This window comes from Talpa europaea, assembly GCF_964194135.1.
Source record: "Talpa europaea genome assembly, chromosome: 1".
Taxonomy (NCBI): Eukaryota; Metazoa; Chordata; class Mammalia; order Eulipotyphla; family Talpidae; genus Talpa; species Talpa europaea.
The window spans coordinates 3876213-3894560 of record NC_140073.1 but is presented as its reverse complement, the minus strand read 5'-3'; the positions used below and the strand labels follow the sequence as shown (position 1 = coordinate 3894560).

At 58.5% G+C, this 18348-nt stretch overlaps 3 protein-coding genes across 4 annotated transcripts; 2 read left to right on the top strand and 1 right to left on the bottom strand.

Annotated features, from left to right (window-relative positions):
- Positions 1-2757: 2757 nt before the first annotated feature.
- Positions 2758-4207, bottom strand: EIF1AD (eukaryotic translation initiation factor 1A domain containing; the record flags this gene model as incomplete). The annotated part of the gene is made up of 5 exons (XM_084244365.1): positions 2758-2902; positions 3452-3502; positions 3663-3771; positions 3865-3973; positions 4121-4207. The coding sequence occupies 5 exons, from the start codon at positions 4205-4207 to the stop codon at positions 2758-2760; spliced, it is 501 nt and encodes a 166-aa protein (XP_084100491.1).
- Positions 4208-6025: 1818 nt separating this feature from the next.
- Positions 6026-7693, top strand: BANF1 (barrier to autointegration nuclear assembly factor 1). Of its 2 annotated transcripts, none has more exons than XM_084245668.1 (3): positions 6026-6082; positions 6800-6938; positions 7169-7693. In XM_084245668.1, the coding sequence occupies exons 2-3, from the start codon at positions 6816-6818 to the stop codon at positions 7313-7315; spliced, it is 270 nt and encodes an 89-aa protein (XP_084101794.1). In that variant the 5' UTR covers positions 6026-6082; positions 6800-6815; the 3' UTR covers positions 7316-7693. The 2 variants fall into 2 exon arrangements, with proteins under 2 accessions (XP_084101794.1, XP_084101795.1); XM_084245669.1 differs by having other exon boundaries at positions 6047-6125.
- A 6116-nt stretch (positions 7694-13809) lies between these two features.
- CST6 (cystatin E/M) lies at positions 13810-15066 on the top strand (the record flags this gene model as incomplete). Its single annotated transcript, XM_084247100.1, has 3 exons — positions 13810-14049; positions 14498-14623; positions 14961-15066. The coding sequence occupies 3 exons, from the start codon at positions 13810-13812 to the stop codon at positions 15042-15044; spliced, it is 450 nt and encodes a 149-aa protein (XP_084103226.1). The 3' UTR covers positions 15045-15066.
- Positions 15067-18348: the final 3282 nt, after the last annotated feature.

The window sequence follows — 18348 nt, the reverse complement described above, 5'->3', positions numbered from 1 at the left end:
TTAGCCAGGTGATCAAAGCAGCCTGCCCCCATCGTGGGGCCCCGTGTCCTGTGCTGAGCCTAGTTAAGTGCTCGTCGCCTGGAGATGCAATTAGGAGTGATTTCAGCTATTTTTTTTTTTTTTTTTTTTTTTATTATAGAGGCATGCTTTATTTATTCGTTTGCTGGTTTGTTTGTTTGTTTATACATGCACTGGGTACAGTCAGAAGCGCGGGAGGGTGAGAGAATTCACCAGAGCCAGAGCGGGGAGCAGAGCAGGCAGAAGGACCGAAGTACACTGCTGAGGGGAGCAGCGAGCGGCAGGAGAGGTCTGCACGCCATGTGGGACCCTCCTCCGGTGGCCGGGGAGCAGCCGGGGATCGAACCGGCGCCGCAGAGGGCGCGCGCAGTTTCGCAACCCAGCGCTCAACCGCTGCGCCACCGGGGAGGCCCGATTTCAGCTATTTTTGCTATAACTCTTTAACCCAAACCCAGGCATGCAGCAACTACCGCGCAAATCTAGATGTAGGGCGTTCTTCTAAGTTACTGACCTGAACAAAAGTCCACTTACTGAAAACAATAAAGAAGGCATCTCATGAAAAGGTTAAAAAAGCAAATGTAGGGCCTCCCTGGTGGCACAGGGGGTTGAGCGCCTGCTGTGAAGCTGTCCACAGCCTCTGCATTGTGGGTTCCATTCCTGGCCAGCCAGGGAGCAACCCACATGGCGCAGCAGACCTCTCCTGCCTCGTCCGCTGCTCCCCTCAGCAGTGGATTTCACTCAGTCTGCCTGTTCTGTTCCCCACTCTATCTCTGGTGAATCCTATCACCCCCCCCCACCTCTGGCCTGTACCCCAGTTCTTGAATGCATAAAGAAGTAAGTCTTTAAAAATTGTTTTTTCAAAGAAGAGGTGAGGTGCTGAGCTGTCAGTCATGCCATAAAACATGATATACACAGGTCAATGGGATAGACCAGACATTCGATATTCAAAAAGATCCATAGATATGCAGAAATCTAGTTTATTTTTTAAAAGATATTTTAAAACACTGAGAAAAGATTCATTCAGTAAGGCTACCCTTTTAGGAAAAATTAGCTATCTCCTATACAAAATAAACAGGATGAGTTAAAGATATACAGAGGTTTCTTTAATTCATCTCAAGTTTATTTTTGTATGTATAATTTTAAATATATACACATATATGTATATAAAGCTTACTGAAAAAACATGAAAGTGAATGAGATAAAGGAATTGGTAGCTAGGAGGATGTGGAGTTCAGTGACAGATTCTCTGGTTGCAGACGGGGAGTCTACAGTAGATGTGAGGCTAACACCTTCAATAGAGGATGGTAACAGAAATTTGTTAAAGCTCTGAAACAGGAGGAGACACAGGCTCCAAAAACACAAGCAAGCTCTAAGTCCCACTGGATTACAGTAAGACAGGCAGCCCCATGAGCAGATCTGTTGGATTGGTAAAGAGGGGCAGGTAAGGGTTCCCCACAGCGGCTACTATTCGTGACCTAGGGGCTGTGGTGACTAGCAGGGCAAGAGAACCTGTAGACAAGAGAGCAGTTCTGAAATATAACCCCCGAGAGCAGATCGTGCCAGGTCTGCAGTTAGGGGTCTGAGGTAAAACTGGTGGGCCAGGCTGACTGTTTTCTCTGCTACGTGGGCACTGGCAGAGGGGGTGATCGGCCCGGCCCAGCATAAGGCCTTTACCAGGTGACTAGCATGGGGGAGGCGGGGTGAGGGGTGTGAACAGTGGAAGGGAGGCTGCACAGGGAAGTGTTAAAAGGCGGACAGTGTACGTGGGAAGGCTGGGTTGGAGGCTGAAGAGAAAAAGTTTGCAGAGGGATAGCTGAGCAAGTAAGCAAGAAAGCCAGGCTATAGGTCAGATAGTTAAATCCCAAAGGTGCCACAATTTCTAGCAAAGTCAGGGAGCAGCAGTGGTTAGGGACGTAGGCGGCAGGTCTGGAAGAGGAGGTGGTGATGGGGATGCGAGAACAGGCGCCACGGCTCATTCACAGGAGGTAGATAATGCCACGTAAACAAAGAAACATTTTCCCCAAAAGAAAAGTGTGAGGACAGGGGAAGAACAGCCCAAGCCAGAAGGCAAACTCTTCACGAGCAGTGGCTGGGTCAATGCCAGCAACGAAGAGGGAGCGTCCACCCGAGGTAACCACTTCAAGAGGCGGGAAGATGCGGTTTGTAAAGGGCCGATGGCCTGAGAGCCACCCAGCAGGGAATGTGAACAGCAGCCTGGGGGCCGGTACTGCTGTGTCCCAGGCGGCTGGAAGGCAGCCTCTGAGGTGCTATGAAAGTCTCCCTGAGTGTCTCCTAGAGGAAGGGGTGTGCTAGGGCCTGCACTGTGATCCTGACTCAGTGTCGGTGACAAGCAGCAACGAACCGAGACTGCGCCCAGGTGTTAAATGCATGCAAGGAGGCACAGCACGGGCCCGGCACTTCCTCAGTGTCCAGCACAGAGAACCCAGGAGAGCTTCCAGCCAGCCCCTGCTTCCTCCTCTTCGGTCTAGCTGCCCGCGAGGTCTCCACCAAGGAGCAGGATTAAACGTCAGCACGAGTCCCTCCTCCCTCCAGAGAGTCACGCGACACCAGCACTAGTCACCACCCACCAGGGGTTTAATTCTCCTAGGTCAGGTCAGTTCAGCAGGCGCCCTGCCTTGTCCCCATCCGGGGGGGAAGAACGGCAGAGCACCCTGGGAATGTCCAAGCTCAGAGGAGCCAAGGACTAGTCTCTGAGCAACAGAAGTGGGGTCCAGGGTCTCAGGCTGCCTCCTCCTCTTCGCTCTCCTCCTCACTCTCCTGATACTGTCTGCGGTTGGTGTTAACAAACAGGTCAGAATCGTCTTCAGAGCTGGACTCTTCTCCTGAGGACTGGGGCTCGGCTGGGAGTTCCGGCTGAGTCTGTCTGTAGGGGCGTGGGAAGGAAAGTGTTAACCTGGCACTCAAGATCTGCCACCAAAGAAACCCCCAGACAGGAGGCGCATATGGCCAAGCAGTAAGAACCAGCAATTCTGACAGGAAAGAGGCAGAGCAAATGGGGGCGAAGCTGGTCAGAGAAAACAGGCTGGAGACTACACCCCCACCGCTAATCTCAAAAATTTGCTAAAGCCACAGGTTTCATGATTGTATTACCACCAAGAAATTCAATGGAGCCACAGTCGGCGCCAGATACAAACAAGCAAACTTACTGGTGTTAATCCTTTTTACTTCCTTGAATCCTCATGAAGTGCCCATTTACGAGATTAAGAGATGAAGCAACCTGCTCAGAGTTACTGTTTTTAAATGGCAAAGCCAGGCTTCAACCCAGAGCATGTTTTCAAGCCATATTCATAATCACAAATACCACCCACTGAGGCCTCTCACCTGAGACCCTCTGCAGGGAGAAAAGAGGCTGAATTCACCAAAGCCTGAATCCCTACTTTCTACTTCCCCGGGCCCAGCGCTTAATCCTCACCTGTTCCTGTTGCTGTTGTGTTTCTCAGCCACCTCGGAGAAGGCCTCAGGCCTGTGCCAAGAGAAGAGCCTGGGTGAGAAAGCATGGCAAGATCACCAGTCCAACAGCTGTTTCCCAGTTGTCCCTCTCCAGGGCACAATGAGTTTCCTGTCTCCAATTCAGGTCAACCCCCATAGAAGCCAGGCAGCCAACAATGACGGGGATCCCCTACCAGAGCCCATCCTTCTGCAGAGAGCGCACATGGTCCTTGCAGAGCACAAAGGAGATCTCAGCCTTCACCTTCTCTCCTTCTTCAATAGGGTCAACGATGAGAAAGTCCCCTGGAGACAGAAAAGGCACCATCAGCGCTGAACGCCCCAGGAAAGCCAAGGACGCAGGAAACAGTTTGTCTCCTGAAGGGCTGCCTCTCTCACCTCTCTTGATCCAGATGTTCTTTCGGTACTTGGAGGGCATGCTCACCAGGAAGCGCTGCCCCTGGGCTGTCTCCACCTCATGCAGATTGTTCCCTGGGGTCCTGAGTACCTGGTCCAGTAGACACCAAGACCCAGTCAACCTGTCAGCCAGCTCAAATACTCCTCGGCTGCACTGTGCCCTACCCCACCCCAGGGGCCCAATGGGTATGGAGGGTGGGGGTGGGGAGCAGAGCCGCTTGTGCCCGATGCCACTCACCCTCACAATCTGTTGCTGGTCAGAGGGCACCATGTGCTCCCCCAGCACCTCTTTCACCACATGCTTTCTCTTGGTGGCCTGAGACATGCTGGGCCGTGTCCCAGGGCTGTGAGGGATGCAGGGGCAGCTGATTCCTCCTCAGGTTTCTTAGAGGATATAGGCTGAGCCTCCAGGTCTGTTTCCAAGGCCTCTTACTGAGGAGTAACAGTGTCCAGGTTAAGAATCTGGGCTTTTACAACAGAGGCATCTCCATAAAAAGGGGAGGTTCCAGGCCTCCCTGGTGGCACAGCGGTTGAACGCTGGGTTGCGAAGCTGCCCGCAGCCTCTGCAGCGCGGGTTTGATCCCCGGCTGCTCCCTGGCCACCGGAGGAGGGTCCCACATGGTGTGCAGACCTCTCCTGCCGCCTGCTGTTCCCCTCAGCAGTGTACTTCAGTCCTTCTGCCTGCCCTGCTCTGCTCCCCGCTCTGGCTCTGGTGAATTCTCTCACCCTCCCATGCTTCTGACTGTACCCAGTGCTTGTATAAATAAATAAATAAACATTAAAAAAAAAAAAAAAAGGGAGGTTCCAAGTTCTCTGCCCCACCTAGTAAGGGGTGGAGCTGAGCGCCCAGGTGAAGCTTTGTAATAGGGAAGGTAGGGGGACTCAAGGAAGACACACATGGAGATGGGTTCCTCTGCTTCTCTGCTGTCGACCTGCACGAGGGACTTGGTGAACACAGAAGGAGACAAGGGAAGGAGAAACGTGTACACTTGAAAGAGACGCGTGGGTGAGAGACAGGTGGGGTGCTGACAATGGCAGCTGTTATCTTTGTTTGTACTTTTTGTGAGTTCAAGCTTGGGGGCCCCAGAGGGCCCCTCAATCTGTACCCTAACACTTGACATCTAATCGCCTGAAACCTTTCCGTAGCTATTTCTTAGCTGGTCAGCTTCTCTAGGCCTCAGGAAAACAACAGCCAGCTCAGAGAGGCGTCGTGAGAAAGAGATAATGTAAGCAAAGCACCTGGCAGTGCACGGCACATAAAAAACACGTTAATCCCAAGTGCTGGTGGAATCCTAAAAACGAAACAGAGTTCTAGAGAAAGCACCGTCCTGGCAGTCGCTGGGGAGGGAGTGAGACACACTCTCTTCCTCGACACAATCATACGTCCCAACCGCAGCACAACCGCACGGCACGGAGACCAGCGCTGTGGTTCAGGCGGCATCGGCTACACTTCTGACTTAAGTCCCAACGAGGGAAAGACCGGCAGCACCCAGGCAGAGGGTTCCCAGAGGAAACTCCGGGTGTCCGCGGCAGCTGCCGTCCCTGCCGCCCCCCGGCCCATCGGAGAAGGACCCGCACTTACTCTGAGGCCGTCGTCTCCCACGGGCGCTGCCAGGACGACCCAGCTCCCCAGGCTCGACGCTGAGAGCCGCTTGCCCACGACTCACTGCGCAACTCAGTCAAGAGGCCTGGACGCGCGTCTCCGGGGCGTCCGTCCCCGCCCGATTCCCACAAACCTGCTGGGAAAAGGACCAGGCGGCCCCGGCCCGAGCCCTGCTTCCGGCGCCGTCTCGAAGCCTTCCGGCCACCCGCCCCTGCTCGTCCGTCTCTCTAATTCTTCCCACCGCCAGGGCGGTTAAGGCCGAGTGCTTGAGTTCCGGGCGCCCGGCAGCCGGCAAATGAAGTTTTCCCCTCCGGGCCTGGGCTTCCCGAGGCCGGAAATGCTGCCGAGGACCGAGACCATCGGAGGCCGCCCGGTTCCCCGCGCAGCGATCGGGAAGCAGCACCCGCGAAGGGCGACGTGGAGGTCCGGGCGCCGCATCTCTATGGTTCTAAGTGGCTAGAAATGCCCAATTTGAATTTTTTAAGGCGGCTCTTGTGGTGACCCGGAAGCGGAAGCTGAAGAAAGTTCTAGTGGGTTGAGGTATCGGCGGGAGCAGCCGGCTGGCGGGAGGAGCCGTTACACGAACCGGAGTTGCCGGTGAGCGCGAGCTGCGGAGCAGGACCCGGGCCGGAGGCCGGAGGTGGCTCGGGAAGGAGGGGAGCAGAGGGGCCGCAGCGCGTGGCTGGTCTGAGGATGCGCCCTTTGAGAGCGCCTGGCCGGGGGCGGGGGCGGGGCGCGGGGCTCGGCGCGCGTGGAGGGGCGGGGCCGGGGCGGGGCTGGGGTGGGCGGGGCCGGGGCGGGCGGGGCCGGGGCGGGGCCGGGGCGGGCGGGGCCTGGGCGGCGTCCGGGCGGGGCCGTGGGGTGGGCGCGCTGCAGCCTGTGCCCGGGCTCGGTGGGCGGGCTGTAGGGGCGAATGGGACGGAGAGACCCTTTATTTGATTTTCGGGCCAGGGAGCCGTTCCAGGCAGAGTCGGCGGCTTCCCTGCTCAGCCAAGGTCACGGAGGGAGTGACAGCTTCGGGGCGGGCCGCGGCTGCCGGCTCGGGGACTTCCCACTGCCGCGCGCGGCGCCTGTTCGGGCAGGATAGTGTTCCCCTGGGCTGGTCCAAAGTCCATTTCTCGCGGGGAGTGGAAGAGATTTCTTTTGCTAGTGGGGGAGAGACACTTTGGACCTCAGCTCTCATCGGTGAAATTAGGGGAAAGCAGGAAACTGCTAGAAAGGCTGGTTTAGACTGTTGTGAAGAGGAGCTTGCGCGTGGGCCCTGGGGAGGGGCTGGGTGTTCAGCCCTAATCTTCCTTTTGTTGGGATTCCCAGATCAAGCCGGAGCAAGATGACCACCTCCCAAAAGCACCGGGACTTCGTGGCAGAGCCCATGGGGGAAAAGCCAGTGGGGAGCCTGGCCGGGATTGGAGAAGTCCTGGGCAAGAAGCTGGAGGAAAGGGGCTTTGACAAGGTGTGGACCTCCCGTGTGCACCAGGGGAGGGCCGGGGAGGGCTGCGGTACTTCCTGGCATTTTGGGAGTGAGGAGAGGAGGCTGCCCGGTGGGGTGGGCAGCGGTGAGGTGATGTGGAGAGCTAACCAGAGCCTGCCTTGTCTCCTGAGCTTTTGTGCTTCGCAGGCCACTTCGTGGCCTTTGTGTCCACTCCCCAGAGCAGCATGCCCTTTGCTTTGCTTGTTTTGCAGGCCTACGTGGTCCTTGGCCAGTTTCTGGTGCTAAAGAAAGACGAAGACCTCTTCCGGGAATGGCTGAAGGACACATGTGGTGCCAACGCCAAGCAGTCCCGGGACTGCTTTGGTTGCCTTCGAGAGTGGTGCGACGCCTTCTTGTGATGCCCTCTGGGGGGCCCCCAATCCCCAGCTCCCACCTTGAGTCTCCAAAGTTTGCGGCTGAGTGGGGACTCCTCCCACCCTTCACAAAGGAAAAGATTGCTGTTTCCATACTCACCTCCAATGTACTCCAGGGTCTTTTGGGAGTTCTCTCCCGTCACCCTTGTAACTTTTTGGGGACTCTTGCTCTTGCATGCATCTCCCTCCTCCTTCCCCTGCCAGTGTCACGTCCACCATGACCAGCTTTTTTGAGTGAATCCTGGCCCCTTCTCTCACCCCCACTCCCACCTTTGGTCTGTTTCAAGTGGTTCTCTTTTTCTGGCAGAGCAGTCACTGTCTTTGTAAAGTTTTTTAGATCAATAAAGTCAGTGGCCTTTGTGACTGGGCTTTGTGCGCTGAGCAGCAGGTGGGCCGGGAGCGCGCGCTTTCCCAGGGACCGACCGGGTCTGGCCCACTCCTTATCAGTGCGGATCGAAACTCGTGCTTCCTCCCCACCCTGAAGGGCAGCCACCCTAGCCATGTAGGCCTCGGGCAGGTGTCTTGGAATGTCTCAATCCCTAAGGAATGTGGGAGACAGCGTGGGTTGATCCGTTCCTGGTGTTCCGGATGCCCGCTGGGTCAGCAGCTGGGCTGGCAGCACCTGGTGGAAAATCAGTGGGAGTCTGAGTACCAGGAAGAGGGCGGGCTGGACGTGGGTGAGAGTTCACCTGCTTATCGGCATGTGCCCTCCTGGCCCTGGGAAGGGAGGGGCAGAGCTCCTGCCATTATCCTGCTATCTCAGGCAGGTGGAAAGCTGGAGGACTTGCGTGAGTTGCACCTTTGTTATGTTGTTTCCCTGTTCTCTGGAACATTTGCTATCAACCAGGCCACCTCCAATACCTTTGATACCATTTCTTTATTTATGCACGCAAGAACTGGGGTACAGGCCAGAGGTATGGGGGTGAGAGGATTTACCAGAGACAGTGTGGGGAGCAGAACAGGCAGATCGACTGAAATACACTGCTGAGGGGGGCAGCAGACAAGACAGGAGAGGTTTGCTGCGCCATGTGGGTTGCTCCCTGGCCGTGGCTGCGGGTAGCTTCATAGTGCTGCGTCTTAACCCCTGCGCCACCAGGGAGGCCCCCCTTTGCTAACATTTTTTTCTTCTACAATAACGAGTACTTTTGTTTTTTTACAGGTGAGGACAGCAGGGGCTCAGAGAGGCTGAGTGATTTATCTGTGAACTTGCTGGTAGGAAGTAGCCAGACTGGCCTCAAAACGTGACTCGAAACCAGAGTAGCTGGGAGGACTGTGTTCCTTGGTCATGTCTCTTGACCTCTCTGAGCCTTAGTTTCCCCACTTGGAGAATGAGGTAATTGGAAGGGTGAGAGGCAAGCTGAGTAGGTGCTCGCCTGGCGTGGCTCTCCTGCCCCCAGCACAGTGGTGCCGAGGGGCTCATGTTCTGTAGGCCCTTCCCGCCAGGACTCGCAGTGAGGACAGTGACATGCTAAATACACAACTTGGGACAATATGAGGAGGTTTTTGTAATCTCGGCATAGGGAGAAGTTAAGAAAAGTTGACAAATTCAAGTCAGTTAGTAGCTACCGGCTCGTCTGGCCAATTAACACGGGCTGGGAAGGGGATTTCTGACAGACATGGCCCAGGGCTGTGTGGTGCACAGGTAGAACCTAGTCAGGAAAAGGCAGGAAAATGAACGGCCCACTTGGCAGCCAGGTGAGGGATGGCCACCTGCTGACCAAGCCTGTGCAGAGGCACCCCGTCATATTAGTCATCAGAAATGCAAGTGAGGTACCATTGTACACTCACAGATTGGCAGAAATCTGAAAGTCAGACAATACCAGGTATTGAGGAAGTGGAACAACGGGAGGAGTTGGTCACCCACCTGGAGGAGGGAGGACAGGTGGATGTAAACACCCAGGGGAAACAGTTGGGCGTATCTAGTATAGCTGAAGGCCCACCCAGTGGCCCAGCAGTCCACTGCAGCCCCAGGACACTGCATACCTGCAGGGCCTCCCCTCGGGAGCTGCCATGGCTTTGAGCATCAGGGCTGAGCCCCTCTGCTTAGGGAAGTCGCTGCCTCTAGCCACAGGGAACAAAGGACCCAAGCGGCGAACATGCGATTGCACCATCCTTGTAACATGAGCGAGTCGGTTCCTCCCTACCTAGGGAGTAAACCAAGATGGAAAGAAAAATAACACATTAGAGGGTTTTTACTGTAAAGACAGCCAAGAAGCCAGCAGTGATGGCCTTGGGACGAGGCAGCAGTTTCCGTCTCTGTCGGGTGTGGCCCGCTGACTGCCTGGCTGACCAGGTGTCCGTGCGTATCACTTAGTCTCCGCTCCATCTCACGACAGCAGGAGGATAAGCGGGAAACCAGAAGGAAAGACCCAGGCACACGAAATCGGGATGAGCCAGAACCATGATCTCATAAGTAGGCATGAGGTTTCAGCGCCAGGCTAGGTCCCGAGTGACCCCCGACAAGTGCGTCCAGATGCCACAGTGGGGTCCCAGCTTGTGTGACAGCCACTTCCTGGGACTGTTAGCACTTGACCCCTGGAGGGTCAAGCCACTCTGCATGTCTTTTTTTTTTTAAGTCTTATTTATTTATGCATACAAGAGCTAGGGTGCAGGGAGAGGGATGTGAGAGGATTCACCAGAGACAGGGTGGGGAGCAGAGACAGGTGGATCTACTGCAATCCACTGCTGAGGGGACAGCAGGGAGACAGGAGAGGTCTGCTGTACCATGTGGGTAGCTCCCTGGCTGGGGATGGAACTCGTGCTGCAGTGGCTGCGGACAGCTTCATAGTGCTGAGACTTAACCCCTGCGCCACCAGGGAGGCCCTGCATTTCTGATGTTTTCCTGGACAGGTCCGGGGTCCCTTGCGGGGCCCTAGCCTAAACCCTTGTGCAGAGACTTTAAGGGGGGCTCAGCGGGCCATGGCTTGCCCCACCTCAGGCCTTGATGCTGCCAGGTAGTTGCTGGCACTCTCAGGTAGTGGAGACTCCTCCAGATGCCCTGCCAGGGCTCCTGCCCACATCGGTTGCCTGGTTTGCTTCCTGCAACTGGCACTGGGCCCCACCTGGTGAAAGCCTGTGGGACACGCTGGCTGCCCGTCTGCTTCCTCTTGTGGGCTCTTCCTTGCCTCATCCCCAGGCTGGATTCTAAGGAAGCTGGCACCTGCTTTATCACTTCCCTCCCAGAGCTCAGGCTGTGCCCAGGGTAGGCTGGCAGGCCTGAGCCCTTTTTCTGGCTCCCTCACGTATCAAGGATCCCACTTGAATTCCATATCAGTCCAAAGGCAGCAGGACACAAAGGGCATGTACAAAGTACTTTGAGGCAAGTGTCCTCTGAAAGGTCCCGTCCCAACTCTACCTGCGGGACAAAAAGGACCAAGGCCCGGAATGTTGGAGAAAGCATCTGGGTGGGAGGGGCAGGATGTGTCTAAGTCAGCCCATGGTGCCCAAGAGGTCAGGGCTGGCCTGAGGCACAGCTGGGCCTGGAAGGCAGCAAGGATGGGCCCAGGTATCCCTTCCCCAGGGCCCCCAGCAGAGCTTGACCCCCAACCAGTGTGATCAGGGGTCCTGAAGGAGCACTGCAGCCCCTGGGAAGGAAGAGGGGGAGGCTTTGGGAGCACCCAAGCCCGGGTCGCACGTCCCCACCCTGCCCCGGAGGCCGCCTGAATGGTGTGAAAGGTTCACGGTGCAGGTCGGGGCTGTGTGCTGCTCCCACTCTGTCCTCCCCGAGGAGACCCAGGTCTCTGGGCAGCCCGGCAGAGCAGCGCTGGTCTAGAAGAGCTGGCCGGGTCAGTCTGCTGTTTACCTACTGCGCTTCCTCCTCTACTTGTGTGTCACTTCGTCACTTTGCCTCAGGCTGCTCCTCTGCGAGCTGCGCTAGGTGAGTGCACCACGGAGGGGAGCTCACTCCCACAGGACCCCAGCTTTCCTCGCCACGTCTCCCCCAGGACGCTATGACAGGGCAAAGGGAGCAGACCCCCAGGGGACGGGGCATCTGGGGACAGCACGAAGGCCCTGGGTGGCCTGAATCCCAGGTGAGGGGATGTCAGGGGCACCCTGGTCAGCAAGATGAGCCAGCGTGGGGCAAAGGGGTGCCATGAGCAACCTGGGCTGGGATGTCTGGGTCACGGCAGAACTGGAGGGTGTCTGGTGGCCTCCTGGGAGTCAAAGGGTCTGGACAGGTTGGGTCCAGGCCCAGGTAAGACCTGGGATTTTTCCCACCCCTGGGGTCACGCCCCCGTACAGCAGACCTCTCATCCGTGGAGCAGTCCAGACTCCCCAGGAAGCTGGCAAATGGGTGCCGCCCTGGGCTCACCTCTGACCCTTCCCCTCCAGTCTCCCATTTCCTTCTTGTAAAAGGAGGTCGGAATTGTTCTGCTGCTGTGCTGTTTTGAGAGAACACGTGTGGAATCCCTGGTGCCTGTCAGAGCCTGGGAGTTGTTCATGTCCCTTCCCCATCACCCTTGTCACCCAGACACGCCTGGTAGTCGTGTGACCTCAGATGAGTGTCCTGACCTCTCTGATTAACTTTGTTGCTATATAAAAAAAAATGATTCTTCCTACCCCAGAATAGACCAGTGCGGGGAAGGTGTCCGGAAGGTGTTTAGGTTGTGGATCTCTGCACAGAGGAGTGCCGAGTAGAGCAAACTGAGCTGGGGGCCCGTTGGCCTGGTCGAGGTGGACGCTCCATCTTGGCTAGTTTTGCAGGAAGCTGGTGGAGGCACCCGTGGCCATGGCTGAGCTCCAGGTGAGCAGACCTGACAGGGAGAGCAGGGGAGGCTCTTGGTCCCCTGCCTCTCCCCGCAGCTGCTGTCCTGGTCGCTTGCTCTGCCCGCCCGGGTTCTCTCGGGTCAGGCTCCTGCCTGTCTTGGCTCATCATGAAGCCAGGCTCCCGCCAGCTCTCCTGTAAATGGGTCTGTCCCTTTAAGACCGACACCGGAGCCCACAACAAACATGACTGTTCCTTGGAATCCCAAGTTGTTTTTCACAGCTGGGCTGAGGGGGTGGGTAACAGCACAACTGGGCAGTGACCACACTCTGGTCCTGGTCGCCCTGGAGGAATGGCTGCCTTCCCCAGCCTGAGAATTACAGGGGGCAGCGAATGGGGGAGCTACCGACAGTATTCATCACACCCATGGCTGCCACTTACTACGCACTGTCGGTCCCGCCAACCACTACTTCCAGGCGCGAGTTAAGGTCCTCGGAGGCCCCTAAGCACTGACAAGATCTCCTGATGGTAAGAAGCACCACCTCCCCCAGCAACCGGAGATTATACAAACGCACAGAGGGGCCTCCCTGGTGGCGCAGGGGTTAAGTCTCAGCACTATGGGGCTATCGGCAGCCACTGCAGCACCAGTTCAATCCCCGGCCAGGGAGCTGACCCACAGGACGCAGCAGACCTCTCCTGTCTCCCCGCTGCTCCCCTCAGCAGTGTATTTTGGTCGTCTGCCTGTTCTGCTCCCCACTCTGTCTCTGGTGAATCCTCTCACCACCCACGCCTCTGACCTGCACCCCAGTTCTTGTATGCATAAATAAACAAAACAAAAAACCGCACAGAACTCTACAGAGAAAGGATCCCAACCAAGTGCCAGCTTCTTCCGTGGCAACTGCTTCAGTGCTGTCTTCCGTGTGTCAGGGATCACATTAGCCCCCAGAGTCGTAGTGACCCATCCTGCTGGTACCGCGGACACAAGCCCGGTACCAGGGGTGCCCCAGGCAGGGGCCGTTCCTTGGATGAAGGCAGCGAGGCCCTGGGAGGTGGAGGCACTTGCCCCCCACCCAGTCAGGAAATGGCAGGGTTGGCATGTCACGGCCTTCCTGGCCGGTTACTGTCCTTCGCATCTAGTCTGGTCTGGAAACAGTTCTAGGTTAGACAGGGCTCAGCTGCCCCCCCGTCACCATCGATACCACTGCAGGTGTCCTTGGGGTGGCAGCCTGCCTCCTCTGTTACTGTGGGGACATAAGTCAGTCCCACGGGGCTTGGGTGGATTAAACCAGCTCAGCCGCGGTGTCTCCCAGTCACCTGCTTTACACTGCACCGGCCTCCTTGGGCGCTGTATGTGCCGGATCCTCCCAGCGCACTTTACAGAGGGGGACCCTGAGGCAGGAGGAGTTTGAGTAACTTTTCCCAGGTGACACAGCTAGGGGCCGTGGGGCCCGTAAGGGTCGTCCTAGCTGTGGTTGGCATTTCCTCCCAGGTGGGCGTCCGGGAACCGCCTGAATGGCAGCGCTTGTGGTCGGGGACTGTCACTGCCCCCGCAGACAGGCTGGGCGTGTGCTGGGGCGAAGCAGCTTCCTGGCGCCCAGGTGTGCTGCCCCCTCGGCCTTGTTGGGCTCAAGGCCCTGGGAAGGCGGCCTGGCGGCCCCGCCCGACCCAGCGATCCCTCCCGGGCCGCGGGGGCGCGGGGCGGGGCGGGGCCGGGCCGGGCCCTCCGCAGAGCCCTTAAAAGCCGCGCGCCCCGAGCGCTCAGGCACCGACGACCATGGCGCGTCCAAGCCTCCCTCTGGCGATGGGCCTGGCCCTGCTCGCGCTCTGCCTGCTGGCGCTGCCCCGCGACGCCCGCGCCCGGCCCCCAGAGCACCTGGTCGGAGGCCTTCAGGACCTGTTGCCCAGCGACCCGCAGGTGCAGAAGGCGGCACAGGCGGCCGTGGCCAGCTACAACATGGGCAGCAACAGCCTCTACTACTTCAGAGACACCAACATCATCAAGGCACAGAGCCAGGTGCGACCCGGCAGCCAGGGGCCAGGGGACTGGCGGGGGAGGCACTGCCTGCCCCAGGTTATGGGGGCACCTAGTCATGGGGATCTTTCAATACAATTTATTTCTAACAATTGAATGCATGCCCCAAGCCCAGGATGCGCAAAACATCCACATTTTAAGCTGAACTTGCACAGCCACCTTCCCAGCCCCACTAGCCCCCCACCCCGGGCCTGGAGTGGGGGGTGGGCCAGTGGCCTTCAGGAGTGTGCACTGGGGTCTCATCCTCCTGCATCCCTCTGTCCCTCTCCCCAGGGATTCCATCAGGGTGCCCCAGCCCCAGGCCTGAGTCCCCAGCCAGCGAGCTGAATGTGTCCAGTTGGGAGGGAAAGGGAGATAAGGAGACCGGGGAGAGGTTCCATCCAGGCTTGGCTCCTGGCACCCCTGACCTGGCCCTGCCTTTCCTCCCCAGCTGGTGGCTGGGATCAAGTACTACCTGACCCTGGAGATGGGGAGCACAGCCTGCCGGAAGACTGCGGTGTTTGGAGACCACGTAGACCTCACCACCTGCCCTCTGGCTGCAGATGGGGAGCAGGAGGTAATAACCCTGCACCCCCAACCCTGCCCCAGCATCCACGGCCCTCAGGTTGTCCAGCCTGAACTGATCCGGCCAAACCTGTCCCTGCCTTTTGGATGACTCAGCCCCCCCCCCCCCCCCCCCGGCCCCGCGAGGGTGGGGTGCAGAAAGGAGAAGACTGGGGTTTCCCTCTGTTGTGAGGGAGTTGACTAGAAAGATCTGGGATCTAGTCTGGGCTGCCTGACGCCATGCACGTCGCCGGTGACTGCCTGTCTCACTTGGAGCAGCGGGCAGAGTTGAGAGGAGGCAGGACCAGGGCCTAGCTCACCCACTCTCTCTCCCTGAATTCTCTCTGCAGAAGCTGCACTGTGACTTTGAGGTCCTGGTGGTTCCCTGGGAGAACTCCTCCCGCCTTCTGAAGCACAACTGTGTGCCCATGTAGACCCCTTCCGGCACGGAGCAGGAAGAGGGGACGGAAGAGCAGGGTGGGTGAGAGGGTGGGGGACACTAATGGCCCCACGGGCCAAATCTGTCACAATAAATTGCTAGCACTGCATGTTGCACTGGTCTCTTCCCAGTCCTTCATTCACCCTCGCTCTCCTGCTCCCGCCCCTGGCAGCACCCAAGCCCCTGCCTCCCTCTCCAGCTGAGCTGCTGCTTCCTCAGTCCAAACAGCGCTGAGTGTGCAAGGTTCAGCCCCCAAATCTGGAATCCCCAGACACCCGGCATCACAGACACGGTGGAGCAGACCGCCAGAGGCTCCAATAGTCTGAGTTAAGGGGCCAGGGACATTCTCTGGAGAGGGGTGACACTCCAGGACTGAGCAGGCCGGAGTCGGGGTGCTCTGCTCCTTCAGCTGCCCGGATGACTCAGATGGCTGATGGCTTCAGCTGGCTGTGTCCCAAAACACTGAACTCCCAGCTGAGACTTCTCTGCCTGCCTGTGACCCCAAGACAGAGTCCCTGCAGGCCAAGGACCAGGGGGCCATGGTCTCTCGAGTAGCCAGAGGCCTTCCCCATCTTTGCCCTGGTCGGAAGACCTAGGGGCAGAATAGGGAGTCCCAAGGGGACAGACCGACTCCAAGTCTTCCCCGCCCCCTCCCCGCAGTGGAGATAAGGGGACACATTTGGTTTAGAGGTCATTCAAATAAAACGGTTGCAACATTTATCACACCCCTGAATTTACAGCGGCATTCACATATTCGTGCTTGCTACACACACACCCCCCCCAAAATGCCTCAGCACACCAGACACAGGGAAACCCACCACACACACTCAGGTGCTCCACACCACATACACGTCCAGAAAAACACAACCCCACACAACCTAGCAACCCAGAAGCACGGATACAAACAAAGGCGGCCCCGCCCCCGCCCCCAGACATGCACCCTGGAGATGTCTGTACCCCCAACATACACACAACCCCAACAGCCCAAAGACCAGCCCTGAGCCGCCCAGAGCCACCCCTCACACACAGGCCACACCCACACCTGGACTGGATGGGCAGTGATTGCTTCCCGGATCCCTAGGGAGTAGGAGGCATGGACCAGCCCCGCCCAGGGCCCCAGCTCGGCCCCACACCTCCCTGGGGCCTCTCTGTTCTCCTGCCCAAGGCTCCTGTCTGCGGCCTTACCCGGGGTGGGTGAGCGGGGAGGGGAGGTGGAGAATAGAGGTTTCCCCCACAGGGACTCTGGGCTGAGCCGGGCTTCGGCAGGGTCTTGGAGCAGGGTGAGCCGCCAGCCTTCACCGCTCAGGCCGCGGCAGCGCTCATGGCCCAGGGCTGCTGCGCGGCTGCTGCTGGGAAGGGTTCCTGTCCCGTGGGCCACCAGCAGGAGCCTCCGCCTGGACCAGGCACCAGGTAGGTGGCAGAAAATGCTTGTTGAGTGAATGTGTGAGGTGACGGGGTGTGTCCTCTACCCTCGGCATCTGTGCCCAAATCCCAGATGACACTTCCCTTGCCAGTCTGCTTCTGGGCCTCCAGCAGCCAGCACCCCTGGCCAGGCGGGAGCGGGGCGGGGCTGCCTCTGTCCTGAGGTCTGGAGGCTTCCCCACTGTCTGGTCCAGCCTAGTGGTAGGGGTGTGACTGACAAAGCCGCCTGTCACCCCTCAGTCCCTGCTCCAGGCTCCCACTCCGAACTCCCTCCAAGCTGCCTGCCACCCTGTCTTCATGCTTCTAGAAATGAGGTGATCCCCTCGGCAGTGGAAGACCCCCTGCTACATGGGGAACCCCAGGACCAGGGCCGGGCCCTGACCCAGGGCTACGTCTCTAACACCCAACCCAGGCATCGGTGTCCTGGGTCAGTGCCCCACCACACCCCTGCTGTGGGCGCGGGGCTCTGGACCAGGTGGGGGAGGCGCCCGTCTCATTCCTGCTTCTCCCCTCCCAGCAGGCTCCTCCATCACCCAACACACACCCCTGCCCCCACCCACGTCTCTGTCCCTCAGCCCCCCCTCCCACTCCCCAACTTTGTCCTGTCTTCCTCTCACCCTCACCCCAAGGCCAGAAGGTCTGGGACTAGGCTCCACCTGCCTCCCATCACTGAGACCCTGACCCCAGGCAGGCAGGGGATCGCTTCTGGCCTCTGGGTGCTGTCTCCATCTGTGGGCACCACCGTTCTGGTTGCTGAGGAACCCTGTAGACCTGAGCTCCTCGGCTCTAGCCCCTGTTTTTGGAGTTACTGATCCCCCAGGTCCCAGCCTTTTTCATTTTCTCTCTGATCGCAGGGCAGCCGGCCTCGTCCCCACAGCAGCCCTCTGGCTGCTGCTACCGCACTTCCGAGCCCAGCTCGGCTGGTCAGTGGGGCTGGCGGGGCCAGGAACAGTGCCTGCGCCCACCCGCACCACACAGTGTGTGCAGACCCTCGCTTGCACGCACACACAGACATGAACACCACACACACACACACAAGCACACACGTGCCCAAGTACCCTCGCGCTGGGCCTGGACCCAACCAATGAGGACAGAGTCATGGGGAGTTTGAAAACTCTATTGGAGCCCACCTGCGGGCCAGACCATCATTGCCCGCCCCACCCCAGGGGGCGGCCCTGAGGCTGAGGTCTGGATTGGGTCCCTCTTCGGGGGTCACTTTCTGAAGTCCTCTTCTCCAGCCTGAGGTGGGGGACAGGACGTGAGGGAGCCAGCCGCAGGCTTCTCAACGCCCATGCAACCCAGGGCCTCTTCTGGGTACCCCGCCTGGCCTGCCAGTGCCCCCTCTGCCTCCCTCTGGTCCCGCCTGGTTCACCTCAAACGCAGTGTCAACAATCTCGTCAATGACGGAGGCCTGGGAGCGGAACTTCTGCTGGTGGTGCTCCACCGCGGCCGTCAGCTGCAGGAACTGGAACAGGAGCTCCTGCTGCCTGTGGCGGAGGCCGGGGCAAAACTGGGCCCACCCGCTCGGCTGGGCCTCCGGGCTCCCAGACCCTTGTCCACACCCTGCCTCACCCTAGGCCTCCAGGCCCAGCCACAGCTTCCTGACCGTGACCCTTCACAGTCTTGTCTCCTTTTCTGTACTAGGAAAGCCCCACGTCTGCCTGTCCCAAGAAAGTTTCAATCTCCCTTCCCTTCGTCCATCCACCCATGCCTCCACCCAGCTGCTCGACCCTCCGGCCACCCAACCCTCTCCCTGCACCCACCCAACCGCCTCCCCAGGCATCTTCCCATCTTCTTAATCGTCCACTCACACGATGGCCACCCTCCACCCTGCCCCTCACTCCCTCACCTTCCTTCCAGCCACCTGCTCTTCCCTA